We start from the raw sequence: 14,810 nt of genomic DNA, 5'->3' as shown, positions 1-14,810 counted from the left end.
TAGTTTTTACAACAATTCAAGGAAATTTACATTATTTTAACTACTTTTAATTTACGTTACTATAAAAGTAACAAAAGTTAATGACAAAGCCGTAAGAATTTTGGCAGTTATCTTTTTTGTATTAATGTGTTTATAATAGGTGTATTATTGAAAGTGCAGTTAAACAACTAATAACCAAGAAGCGGTATATCTGTGATTAATTTTATTGTTCACTTATTTTTCGTTACCTACTGTCTCACCGTAAAAATGGTGTGATTTTGATTATCTGTTGAAGTACCTAATTTGAAATTCCCGCGTTCTCAATGTCACTTTTGACGTTTAAATATTTTCCCTCCATTTTTGGCGTCTTTCTCTCTGCTCCGATTTTCTCTGCTGTAATGTCGTTATATTTTCAAAGTGATAAATAAAACAAAGTTTGTGTGCAAATAACTGTTTTATTACAACAGGTTATGGGCCCAGACCGTATTTCAGTCGTAAAAGTGTTAGTTAGTCGAAAAACAAGTAAAAACAATAAAAATCTGGTCGCCGGCCATATTAAAGTGGTACGTCCTAACTTAACTAACACGTGCCTGGAAATATAAATTGCAATTACTTCGAGATGTCGTCAAATACAATGGTATTAATTGAAAAGCTGGTTGGACGAGCTAATTACAACACCTGGAGATTTGCCGTACAAACATACTTGCAACATGAGGATCTTTGGTGCTGCATAGAAAACGAAGGTAAAGCTGTTGACCCGAAACTTGATCTGAAAGCTAAATCCAAAATCATATTATTAGTTGATTCAGTGAACTACATCCATATACAAGAAGCACAAACAGCAAAGGAAGTATGGACAAACTTACAGAAGGCTTTCGATGACAAGGGGTTAACTCGTCGCGTGGGTCTACTCAAAGATCTTATTACAACCACTTTGGATAACTCTCAAGATATAGAGGACTACGTCAACAAAATAATGACGACAGCACACAAGTTGCGAAACATCTCATTCGAAGTTAATGACGAGTGGCTGGGTACTCTTCTACTTGCCGGCTTACCTGAAGTATATAAGCCGATGATAATGGCAATAGAGAGTTCTGGTGTGCCCATTACAGCAGATGCAGTGAAGACTAAGCTCTTACAGGAGATAAAGAGCTCCGAGTCTGTGGCATTATATGCCGGTAATAAAAATAAGCAGAGAGCACAAGCAAATACACAGAAGATAACTAAAGGTCCCCGTTGTTACAAGTGTAATAAACATGGTCACATTAGCAAGTACTGTAAAACAAAAAGGAAGGATCAAACTAAGAAGGATGAAAAAGAAAATGGTTATGTCGCAGTATTCTCAGCATCAACTTCAAATAATAAAAATAATTGGTTTATTGACTCCGGAGCATCCATGCACCTAACTATGAGGAAGGACTGGCTGTATGATCTATCACCGGCACCAGTTACAAGCATCCGTATCGCCAATGATAAAATGCTTCAAGTGAAGGGCTGTGGAAAAGTAAATATGTCAATAACTGATAAAAATGGAAATACTCAAAACATACAAATAACAAATGTGTTATATGTACCGGAGTTGGCAAGTAATCTTCTCTCTGTGAGTCAACTTATAAAGAAGGGGCATTCCGTACAGTTTCATGAAAATGGCTGTAAAATACTCAATAACTCAAAGGAAGAAATTTTGTCATGCAAGTTGATAAATAATATGTATTGCTTGAATGCAAGTACTGCAACAGCATATGTCAGTAGCTCAGATGAAAGTGACAGCTACCTGTGGCATCAAAGGATGAGCCATCTGAACCTTTCTGATCTTAGCAAATTACCTAACTGTGTAGAAGGTGTCAAGATAAATAAAAACAAATCAAACATGGTGTGCGAGTATTGTCAAGAAGGAAAACAGTCAAGACTGCCGTTTCCAAAAGAAGGCTCCCGTGCAAAGAAGCCTCTGGAACTTGTACACTCTGATGTTTGTGGACCATTAGAAGTCAAGTCAATTGGTGGGGCACAATATTTCCTGACATTTGTGGATGATTTTACAAGGAAAGTATTTGTCTATTTTCTTAATGGTAAGTCTGAAGTATTTAGTAAATTTAAAATGTTTAAAGTTCTAGTAGAAAACCAACTTGATTTAAAAATTAAAAGGTTAAGAACTGACAATGGTACTGAGTATCTCAGTAATCAGTTCAAAGAATATATGCAGAATTCAGGAATAATACATGAAACTTCTAATTCATACACTCCTCAGCAGAATGGATTAGCAGAACGTATGAACCGTACCCTTATGGAGAGAGCTCGCTGTATGTTAATTAATGCCAATTTTCAGAAAGTCTATTGGGCAGAAGCTGTAGCTACGGCAGCTTATATAACAAATAGATGTCCAACAAGGTCAATTTCATATGTGACACCTGAAGAGTTATGGTCCGGAAAGAAGCCTAACTTGAAGCATATACGGATCTTTGGATGTGAAGTTATGGTCCATGTACCTAACATGAAACGTCAGAAACTAGATTCTAAGGCAAGTAAAATGTATTTTGTTGGTTATTCAGAAACTACTAAAGGTTATCGATTATTAGATACAAAAACAAAGAAAATAATTATTAGTAGAGATGTTGTATTTCTAGAAAACAGTATAATGAGAAAATTTACTACTGTATCACTTACTGATAAAGATTTAACTAATAAATCAACTGATCCAAATACATGTTCTGAGAGTTCAGGGCTTCAAAACCCCAAGGAACCTTGTGAGTCTTATGAATCATCATATGATGAGTCTTCAGATGTAGAGTCCTTTCATTCTGATGATGATTCATTATATGTACCTGAAAGAGAAGTAAAGTTAGATAAAATTAGTAAAATGAACACTCGATCTTCAAGTAGGAAAAGTAAACATGAAATTAATACATACCTTTGTCAAGGTGGAGATCAGCATCTAGAGGAATTGCCAAAGACTTACCAAGAAGCGATGTCTTCTGTAGAAAAGGAAAAATGGGAAAAGTCTATACAGGAAGAACTGAAAGCACATGAAAGGAATGAGACCTGGGAGTTGGTGAAGAAACCTGATCAAGTAAAAATCATTGGATGTAAGTGGGTTTTCAGAATTAAAGATGAGATTAATGGCCCATTGTATAAGTCACGACTGTGTGCCATGGGATGTTCACAGAAGTATCAAGTGGATTACACAGAGACATTCTCACCCACAGTCAGGTATGATTCTTTAAGAGTAATGCTTTCTAAAGTCTGTCAAAATAATTTAAAAATGATTCAGTTCGATATTAAAACGGCATTCCTCTATGGCAATATAAAAGAGGATATTTATATGACTCCACCTGAAGGTTTATGTATTAATAAAGAAAACTTAGTTTGTAAACTTAAAAAATCCCTATATGGTTTGAAGCAAGCACCTAGGTGCTGGAACCAGAAATTTGATTCTGTATTGAAGAAATTTGGTTTCACTAATAGTCATTCAGATAAGTGTGTATACACTGGTGAATTAGATGAAATCAAAGTGTATCTAATCCTGTATGTAGATGATGGGTTAATAATATCACAAGAACAATATATATTGGATAAAGTAATAAATGATTTGAAAGAGAATTTTGAAATAAAAACTTGTGAACCTAGAAATTTTGTTGGATTAGAAATAAAAAGAGGAAAAGATTACATATTCTTACACCAAGCTAAATATATAGAGAAAATATTATGTAAATTTAATATGAGTAATGCAAATGGAAACAGTATACCAGTAGATGTAAATACAAAGCTTGAGAAAAATAAAGCAGAGTTGAACAAGAAAATACCTTATAGAGAGGCAGTTGGTTCCTTAATGCATTTGGCTATTGTAAGTAGACCTGATATTATGTATGGTGTCAGCTTAGTGAGCAGATATTTAGATAGTTATGATGATAGTCACTGGAAAGCTGTTAAAAGGATTATTAAATATCTAAAAGAAACAAAGGAATATGGTTTATATTTTACTTATAAACAACCAAATGTAGTGGAAAGCTTTAGTGATGCAGATTATGCAAATGATACAGAAACAAGACGTTCAATGACAGGATATGTTTTTATTAAAAATGGCGCAGCTATAACTTGGGCCAGTCAGCGTCAACAAAGTATAGCATTATCAACTACAGAGGCTGAATTTATGGCTGCCTGTAGTGCTACTAAAGAAGCCATTTGGTTAAAACAACTTTTGTTAGATATAGATGAATATAATCAATTATCTTTATGTTTAAACATAGATAATCAGAGTGCAATTTCTGTCATTAAAAATGAAAATTATCATAAACGTTGTAAACACATTGATATAAAGTATAAGTTTGTAAAAGAAAAATATGAAGAAAAACTTATTGATTTAAAGTATATAAATACTAATGAGCAGTGTGCTGATATATTAACTAAACCTCTGTGTAAAACTAAATTTCAATATTTAAGATCAAAGTTAGGTATATGTAAACTGTAACAATACTATTGCATTGTAAATTCTTATGTTCAAGTATTGTTGAGAGTCATTGTAAACAAGTGTAAAAACATAACTAATAATTGTAAGTTATTTAGAAATGTTCATAATTGTTTTCTATGTTATATTGAAAGTTATGTTTAGATATAAAACATTTATGTTAATGTAAGTTGAGGACATATTACCTAATTTTAAAAGTAAAAAGGAAATTGTTTTTGTTTATTTGTTAAGAGAGAACGTTGCAATTTGGAGAGAGTGTTGAAGTACCTAATTTGAAATTCCCGCGTTCTCAATGTCACTTTTGACGTTTAAATATTTTCCCTCCATTTTTGGCGTCTTTCTCTCTGCTCCGATTTTCTCTGCTGTAATGTCGTTATATTTTCAAAGTGATAAATAAAACAAAGTTTGTGTGCAAATAACTGTTTTATTACAACATTATCAATCGGTTTGATTAAGATTATTGCAAAATTAAATAATGTCGAAATAGCTCCCATTTACTACTTCATCTGTTTATTTTATACAATTTCTGTTTAAGCCTGAATTAAAATAAACTTATTTCTATTGTTCTGTAATGTTATACTATTTTACTTTAAATAAATAATTAGGATAAAATCTAAAAAATATGTGCCAGACTTTATGTCAAAAGTTAGAGTGAAGTTTACTTTGAGGTATTTTAGTTTTAAAAGTATGACAACCCCAAATTTAGTACCGTACGAAACTACGCGACGTCGAAACCGCTTTTACGTCCGCGCTAATAAAACTCGTTGAAAATGCATACATCAAAATGGTAGAATCGCTACAAATGTTTTTATTTCTATTTAAATCTAAGTACAGACGAAAATGTTCATGGTTCTCGCCATTCCTGTGTTCAGTGCTCATAGTGTTATTGTTCTGTGATGGTGTTCTGTCTAAGTGTGGAGATCATACTTGTGTGAACGGTGTTTGTAAAAATGATATGTGCGTGTGTTACGAGGGGTGGCAGGGTCCGGAGTGTCAGTACTGCGGCGGCAAAGTCAAGTAAGTCTCCCCGGAGTCCACATTGTAGCCGTGATACATTTTAGTTTGTCTGGTTCACTGACCTCTTTTTGAGGCGCGCCTTACTGGTTGGTAAGTAGAATTTGCAAGAGAAAGCCCGCGAGGATTATCCAATTATACACTTTGGCTTCTTTCCTCCATCCCGGGCGGAGTTCTGAAGGTCGATGTGATCGCGACGGCATGGAAATTGATAATGTTGTCGATCCGTTTATCTGGCCAACATTAGAGAAAATAACCTTTGCTAAACGAATAATTATGCTTTCAAAACGGCAAATTGGGGACGAAATGTTGTTTAAAACATGTTTAGACACAAAACAAGGACATTTGGTCGGTTATTTTGCAATATTACGCGAAATATTGCATGTTCTAGATTGTCTATTATTTATTTACAGTTTTTCAATACTGTATCAGCTGTTTCGCGAGATAACCTTTAGTTTTTTTTTTTAGGTTATCACATTTTCTTATTCAGCCTAATAGGATGAGTAATAGAAAGAGGTTGTATGTTCACATAGGTTAGTAGATTAAAACTATAAACATAAGATAGTGTTGGCTGATATGTGCATTGTTTTAGGGCTGGCTAAATCCCTCAAATACTGGTGCTATTCATTAAGTGATTATGTTTTCATCACTATTGTGTTGATAGTTAGTTATAAGGCAAGTGAACTGGGGATTTAGGTATTAAGATTCTATTTTCTACCCATTGGATGGTGTTTTGAAGAAAAGAGAGAAGAAGGATATTATTTTCAGGAGGCCATTATTTTGTGATTGAAATTAGAATAGAATTGGAACCTATTTCATTATATGCTTCAAAGCACATTAATTTATAATGCACCTAATCTTTAAGAATGGATTTTTTTCTTTCCTGCCCTGTTCCTAATTTGTTTTAGGGCCTTAATCTGATTTTGTTTCTGATAAGACTAATCTGCTTAGTATTTATCTAATCCCACCCAAAACATAAATGTGAAAGGCTGCCAAGTTCGATAATATTGGAATGCTTCGCCTATAAAAGAAGTGAGATCTAAATAAGTACCAAGTTCCATACACAGACCTCAGTTAAAAATGATATAACAAGTTGGCAAGTTTTCACACACTTTGTTATAAACCTACTAAACGCAATGAGTCAAGTATTTTCTATTAAAACTTGCCAAGTTATATCATTTTTAACTGAGGTCTGTGTATGGAACTTGGTACTTATTTAGATCTCACTTCTTTTATAGGCGAAGCATTCCAATATTATCGAACTTGGCAGCCTTTCACATTTATGTTTTGGGTGGGATTTCATTTATTTTTGTAAGGTTTATTTTCTTTTTTTCTTATTTTACTTTACTTTGACTAAATACAAACCTTCGTAACGAATTTTAGGTCGGTACGACCATTGGAAGATATAGATAATTTTTTTGTTTTAGTTCCTTAGGGGTATGAATTTACACCTTCATTATTTTTAAAACCGACTCACACTTGGCCATTTTCAGATTTTTTCCTTTACCTTGACCTAAAGACCTACCTCCATGCCAAATTTCAAGTCAATACGACCATTGGAAGTGGTCTAGGTTTTTGATGAGTGAGTCAGTCAGTGAGTGTATAGTAAAAATAGCGATTTTCTGACGTCAATATCTCAAGACCTACAATAGGTACATTAATGAAATTTTGTATTTTAGATAAGTAAGTAGATCTCGACAGATACTAGAAATTTCATATGCGTAGATAAAATAGATTTTGAGTTATAGGTGGGTCGAAGTTGGCCCGAAATGGTTCGTGTAATATAACCCACGGCCGGTGTGTCGGTTTTTTGCTCGAACTTGGCGGACACACTGCCGTGTGTCTAGATTAGTAAGTAAGTGTGTAAGGGTTTTTAAAAGATTAGTTCAGAGAGAACAAAAGAGAGAAGAAAACAACTTAGATTGTCAATTTAACATGTAAATTCTGAAATAAAATATAGGTACAAAGTAAAATAAGTAGTTTTCACTGATAGATTATTATGTTAATTTGAAAAAATATTACTCAAAAGGAAAATGTTACAATACTGTATTGACTGTAGAATGTTACAAAATACTTAAGTTATTGTTGTGAAAAGATCTTGAAAATATCTTTGCAACATACTAGGAAGTCCTTATTATAATGCCTTGATGGGTACTTACCTTGCAATTGACTGCTATAATAGGTAAAATTTTCCCCAATGAGGTAGATGTAAAATACATAGTAACTAGTAGGTTTTTTTTGAGGGGTGGAATACCATTCAATGTCTTCTCTCTCCCTGGGCGAGGCAAGAGGGAGTGTCAGACTCTTACAAGTTAACTAAAAACCACCCTACTCCTGCTTTACAAGCCGGAGACCCGCTAGGTAGTTTGCAGCTCCGGATCAAGTCTACTGTCTAGTTGTTTATGTTACTTATTGATTGATTGCTGAAATGAAATTATGAAAACCTGAAGGTTTTGAATTTAATCTACACTACACATATGAAGCTACACTTTGGAACAAACACCTAGTTTCACTGCTAGACTATTCATTATTTCCTTATTTGTTGACATTTCAAAAGTACCTATTTATGGTTTAATTGGAATAAATGATTTGACTTTGATATTATAAATCCTCGGGTTTGGTTAAGTTTAAAAATAAAGATGATTCAGCACAAGTGCAGTAAAGTTTTAAAAAGTAAAATATCTGTTAGTTACTACTTACTTAATTTATTGTTTGGTGAGTTAAAGCTTTTCTAACAAGAATTCCTGGTATCCTTATCCAATTAGAACCAATATCATTTTTGATATGGTATCTATAATAGGTAATTTCCGTATCTCATTCTTTTTTTGTTTTGATTTCTTTTAATCTGAATTCTAGCCATAATCTAATCATATATTTGTGGAGAGTAACAGGCATTTATAGAGGCATTCCATCTCTTGCTTTGACAACTGCCTTAGTTAGTATCTTTCATCATTTCAGCCGTGTGATGTCATCCGTCTTGATTAGGTCTCTCATCAGCATCTCAATTCAATTAGATCCAATATCATTTATGATATGGTAATTTATAGGTAAATTCCCTTTCTCAGTTATAAACAGGCATATTTTATTATGATTTTTACTTATTAAATAACCTAAGTACACTATCCTTCACACACTATACCTCATGCAAAAGGAACAGTCTTTTAAAAAATTATAGTGTTTTTTTGCGCTAATTTCTATCAGAGATAAACTAAAATCTACCCTGGTATCCCATCTCATGCACAACTAGTGTTTTAGTGTTTATTCTCTAAAAGTATTTGTATGGGAAATACCAAACCCATGTATATTTATGGAAATAAGCCCTGTTTTGTTGGTGGGTAGGTACTAGGTATTTCATATGTTAGCAACACAGGCATCAGGTCCAGTGATCATCGGTCCACAAACAATTGTTTGATGCAAATGTAAAACAATGACAGTCGGATCCCACACTATATTTCGATTGTTTTATTTATCATCTCTGTGATTAAATATTCAATGCAAGGTTAATTTATTGTATATTATTGTTCTGTGACATTTATTTTATCTCGGTTTTTGATGTGTTGGTAATTTGGGTCGATAAACTCTGTGTTGGTTAGGTTTTTACTTTTTTATCAACAAATTCATCAAGTTCAGTATTTAAGTGTGGGAGAGCCATGCTTTGTCACGAATGGGCTGGTTCGACCGGATTGATACCACGATTCCTAACCATCAAGTTATCCGTCTGCTCATTTACTGGCTTATTCCATAAAGAAAATAGTTTGTTTACTTATTTTAATGGCAAGGAAAACCAACAGCTATCACAAGCCTTTTTAGCAGCTTTCCTGCTGTTGTACATTCTTTGTTTACATAATACTTATAACATATTGAATTAGTTAACTAATACTTACTAGTCATTAACTAGGTAAGGTACCTAATTTAATTTGTTATCCTTGATTGATGACCATGAAATTAACTTCTCGTTTACATCCCCATAGGAAAAATAAACAATAACTTTACATTCCACATTTTTCTGGTGGGTGAACTTGTTAGATGTGTATAATCCTTATAATTAACTATGTAGTTACCCAGTTTTTAATAACAACGCCATCTCTGTTTCAGTTTAACATCACCAACGGGCTTCATAACAGATGGTCCGGGTAACTATAGTGTCAGCACACAATGTTCCTGGCTGCTCACTCCGCCCAGACTGGGGCCAACCCCCCCACCCCTACGGGTGCGGCTCGAGAGCTTCGCAACCGAGTGCGGGTGGGACCACCTCTATGTATATGACGGTGATAGCGTTAGAGCTGAGAAATTACTTGCTGTGTTCAGGTGAGTTAATTTGGACGTTAGTTGTTTAAGAATAGAGTTTGTAATTGTTAGTGATTGCTGTTGTAACTGCCAGATCTGTTCAAGTAGATATAATTTTTAATATTAAACTCTGGAATATTGTATATTTTTAGCTGTTCATGTCATAAATGAAGATCTTTAAAGATGGGGAATACCACTCATGTTACATGACTTTCAACAGTGGGTAGAATGAATCTACTGGAGTAAAGGGTTGAAAGTCATGGTATAGGTTGCTAGCCTAAAGTCTGTTACCTATTTAATTTTGTAAAAAGAGACTTAGAATAATGTTGTCAAATAGTCAGGCTATCAACAAAAATACTGTAGGTACTAGGTAGATAGGTATGTTCTAAATAATAAAATGTAATTGAGGACTGCCAAGGCTAACGGGATGGGAGATAAAACACATATTTGTACAATGGTGGTCACATGCGCCTGACCACCATTAAGTTAATGTTTGCTTGCACCTGATGAGATCCGCTCTCTAGCCCCGCCCCATGACCTTGAATTGACGAATGAAACGGGGTGGTGGGCGGTGCTGCCGCCGGCACAGGTAGCTGGACAACATCAAACACACCACTGGTTAAAGGATTACACATATTGCGTCAGTAAACTGTGACGTTATCACTTTTATATTTGTTGAAACATTCATGGGGTATGGCTTAATGTTATTACTGGGTTCAAGCAATTAAAGGAGATCATTTTTTGGGACCTAAAAATGTATGGAGCCGTAATGATCCCCTTTAAAATGATCAGGCGGATCTGTCTTCCACTGTACATAGTCATACATAATACATTGTAGCACATTGTGTCAATTGTCAAGTCAAGGTTGACTCTTTTCTAAATACCTACTGAATAATCTAGTATAACTAAGGTCCTACAACTGAAAATAAGAAGCTAAACATCCTGCATATGTATGCATAACTCTACAATGTACGTGTGTAGGTACTGTACATCTCCTAAGTCTCGTAACTATTATGATATTATCCAATTTGGTGCAGTCATTCAGTTTAGCCACGTACCTACACACATACATACGAAACTATACCTACATTTCCGTTAGTTATTCATTCATTTTTATTTTTGTTTAACTAGGTAGTTTGTTCATGAATTTTAGCATTATATTTTTTATAGTTATTGATGTATGTAGTAGTTAGGTACGGTAAAACGGGGTGAATAGATACAGAAAAGGGGTGAATAAATGTTTGGAATCTCTTCTAACATCTATTCATCCAATTTCTGTGTCTATTCCCCCGTTTTACCGTATGTATTAGTTAGTAATTCTATGATGATAAATAATACAATGCTGCACTTGCCTATAATTTGGACAGTTGACCTGATTAAGCTCATACGAGTCGTTGGATGCAGGTCGCTTCCAACCAGCCTGTCTGGAAGTCATTGTGAGGGAGGCCTGCGTTCAACTTTGTGGATTTCTTGTGGCTGATATGATGATGATGAAAGAATACAAATGTTGGTGCACATTGTACGTGTTATAAGTCCCAGAGGAAATATATCTCCTTAATATTTTTATGGAAAAAGTGAACTATTAGTAGGAAACACCACTACTTATTCCTTTCATAAATGAACACATGACTCTCCTTTGCGTCGTGCAGTCGGCTAAAAACAAGTAGCTATGTTACACGTGTGTTATACTTACCAAGGCGTTGACTCACCCAATTAATAATGTTAAGTTAGTTTTCCTAGAAGCTATTTCGTAGATAGAGATTAGCAGCTATTAATTCTTTGTATAGTTAGGTATAATTCTAATCAACGATGACGTCAAAGTGTGTAGACAATAATTAAGTACCTATCTATGTTGAAGAGAAATTCTAATATTCACTGTCATAGGTACTCGAAATGAGATTAGTTATAACAAGTGGTTAAGTGACTTGTTTCGTGTAGTTTCCTAAAGAGGGAGTAAGAGGTATACACTTACGATAAACGTGTATACTAACTTTAGTAAAATCGAACTGTACACCTCGAACTTGGAAGGTAACTAATCACGTTTGTGACCGTAGAGCAGTGATTCCGGCTCGAAAAGTAGGAGTGGGAAAGAGTGGTGTTTAGTCAGTAAAAGCCTGTCAAGCTCTCGTCACTGGATGATTTTGCACCCTTAAAAAAATCTGAACAATCTGGACATGTTATGACAATATAGTTTTTACCCGATTATATCTTGGTTTGTTTATTTGAGTCAAATCTAGTAATTTATGTTTTATCGTTCGTGCTCGTTCTTCTCTATCTACACTTTGGAACGAGCAAATAGCTTCAACATTACAAAAGTGCCTTCCTGGTCTATTTGAAATAAATAACTTTGACTTTGACTATCCCCTTCCTGATGACAGATCGATATGATATTTGGTACACACTCTTAATATTGATAACCACAAAAATTAAAAAGGGTTTAACATAAAAAAAGTAATGTACCTATTAGGTACATGTTAGGCTATTCATTCATGAACCACCTAATCCTTGTTATTCTTCTTCCAGTGGTGTCTTAGAGAATGGAGAGTCGAGTTGGACGAGGCAGGTGATAGCCCGTTCCGGCAGCGCGCTGCTGCACTTCTTCAGCGATGATGCGTACGCCATGGAGGGGTTCAACGTGACGTACGCGGCGTACTCCTGCCCTTCCAACGACCATAGGACTAATTGTTCCAGTAAGTAGTTATATTGTTGTGCTTTATGAATGGGGTAGGTAGAGGTACTGGTTATCCGGAGCTGCGGATAACGTGAAAGGTTACCGGAGTACCGGCTCAAAGCAGGAGAAGAAACGGGGTGGTTTTTAGTCAGTAAGAGTCTGACACTCCCTGAGACATTGGATGATTTTTCCCCCTCAAAAAAAAAACAAAAAGGAGAGGTACTGGTCCTTAGGGATGTGCCGTAAACAGGCGTTGCACCATGGGAGCTTTGGAGCAGGCAGATAACAGGAGGTAAAAATCCCACAATCTCCCTATTTTATCTCCACAAAGCTAGGTGTCTTTAGAATTCCCCCGCCACCAAATTTTAATTAAGTATTTTGTGTTATTTTCAGATCACGGCGAATGTGAAGATGGGTCGTGTAGATGTGAACCAGAGTGGACGGGAGTCGCCTGTGATGAGCCTCTGTGTCCAGGTAAACATGAAGAACCTACATGGAAATAATTGTCATGTTATCGGTTTACTCGCGTAACTGTTTGACGAGGAACTCGACTAGTTTCAAGCCATTCTAGAGGCTTATATTCATGAGCAGCATTCCGCGACACGATTGACTAAACTGTCACGAAAGTTATAAAATAATTACATAAAAAATATTGTAAATTTCTTTCATTCGTCCGTATCGTTCTGCCGGTCTTTTTCCAATTATTTTTAGGGTGTCTTAATCAGATTTGGCTCAATGTCAGTGAATTGAGTCAACTAAAAGGATTTTGTATTATAAAAACATAGGTTTATAAAGTCCCAAGCCAGATAACTTGTTATAAGCCCCAAGCAAGATATAGCAGGCAGGTATAAAAGTTGTCATGACAAAATCCTAAAATAATTTCATCCAACCTGGGTCGGGCATTAACCTCATCATTGACTTCATATATTATAAACCGGAGGATTAGATTGGCTGTTTGTTTGAATTGAATAACCTCCGAAATTATTAAACGAGTATAGTTAGTTACAGTCGACTCTCGTTAATTCGAAATTTGATCTCGTAAAATATTTCAAATTATCGAATATTTCAATTATTGAATGAACTTACCTCAGAATTTAGGTGCCTCTGCAAACTCTGAGATCTTTCTATCCCTTTCTCTCTGCAACTTGGAATTAGTTATTGCGCATTTGAAGTTGCAGCGCTCCCAAAATCATTAATCTTTCACTAAAACAAACAATCTAACTTAAGTGGACAAACTTCGTTTTTATACATCACACTTTTTCACTGACTTTGCTCCATAAATAGACTTAAAAGGTTTCGTTACTATTAATACATGGGTGACCTTTATACCTTTCTAAATTACGGTGGTTTTTATATATTATACGTAGGTATAACCTTGGGTTTACTCACTCATTAGGTACAGTATGGTACGGTTCATAGGAAAGCTAATAAAACTGTCGATTCAAGTTCATTAATTATTTAGTAATGGCGCTTGGAATGTTTGGGAAATTTTACTGTGGTTTTGTTTGTTATAGTTATTTTTGTATTTGAATGTAACGCTTATGATAGCGGAGTGGAATATATTTGTCACCAGTCCCACTCTCATGATGAGAGTCCCTTTGTGACTCGAAACTAGTAGTCTTCATTAATATACGCGAGAAAACTTCACGACAGCTATTATAAAAATACTACGGGTGTCGTAAAAGCAGATTATCTTCTTCTTAGTCTGAAAAAATCTATTCTGGAAGCCGCATCAAAATCGGTTCAGCCAAACGCGAGATAATCGCGCACAAATATACATACAGGTCAAACTGAGAACTTCCTTTTTTAGTCGGTTAAAATGATCAAGACCAGGCAGCAGTACTTTCTGATAAACCTGAACCTAACTATTAAAATGATCTCTAATCTAAGCTTGAAGATTATAGCAAATACTCCTATGTAGTATAAGCTATAGTCCAGCAATGGACTGTCATTGTTCATAATTATTTTATTCAAACAACAATTAAATATTATCTATTTTATCTTACAGAGGAATGCAACGCAGCGTACGGCGGTGGTACGTGCACCCGTTCCGGGTGTTCGTGCTCGGCCCTGAAGCGCGGCATATCGTGCGCACGCGACGCGTGGCGCGCGGGCTGGGCCCCGCCCACTCACAGCGGGGACACGCCCCCTGTCGCCGCGCACGTCTTGCTACCCTACGGAGATGATCTATTAAGGATTGGAGGGGAAACGTTTGCACATTCACATTTTCTTTATAGGTAGGTAGTGTGTAAGAAAAAGTTGTTTACTAGTATGTGTGCTCGGAATTGAGATTCAATACAAAATCTAATAAATCAAATGAACCTTGTATTATATGGTATATCGGCTATGCTAGCTATGGAATTCGTCCCCAACACTGTTCTGCTGGCATTCAAA

The 14,810-nt window shown here is 35.3% G+C and overlaps 1 protein-coding gene across 3 annotated transcripts in view; it reads left to right on the top strand.

Annotated features, from left to right (window-relative positions):
• Window positions 1–5,133: 5,133 nt before the first annotated feature.
• Window positions 5,134–14,810, top strand: part of LOC118270607 (attractin-like protein 1) — a 30,657-nt gene continuing 20,980 nt past the window's right edge. For all 3 annotated transcript variants that reach the window (XM_050697932.1, XM_050697931.1, XM_050697933.1), the window contains exons 1-5: window positions 5,134–5,461; window positions 9,554–9,766; window positions 12,269–12,435; window positions 12,810–12,890; window positions 14,425–14,653. In XM_050697932.1, coding sequence (XP_050553889.1) covers window positions 5,229–5,461; window positions 9,554–9,766; window positions 12,269–12,435; window positions 12,810–12,890; window positions 14,425–14,653 — 923 coding nt within the window. In that variant the 5' untranslated portion in view covers window positions 5,134–5,228. The remainder of the gene's footprint in view (window positions 5,462–9,553; window positions 9,767–12,268; window positions 12,436–12,809; window positions 12,891–14,424; window positions 14,654–14,810) is intronic.

Source organism: Spodoptera frugiperda, chromosome 13 (genome assembly GCF_023101765.2).
Source record: "Spodoptera frugiperda isolate SF20-4 chromosome 13, AGI-APGP_CSIRO_Sfru_2.0, whole genome shotgun sequence".
In the NCBI taxonomy this organism is placed as follows: domain Eukaryota; kingdom Metazoa; phylum Arthropoda; class Insecta; order Lepidoptera; family Noctuidae; genus Spodoptera; species Spodoptera frugiperda.
This window is presented reverse-complemented; position numbering and strand designations above follow the sequence as displayed.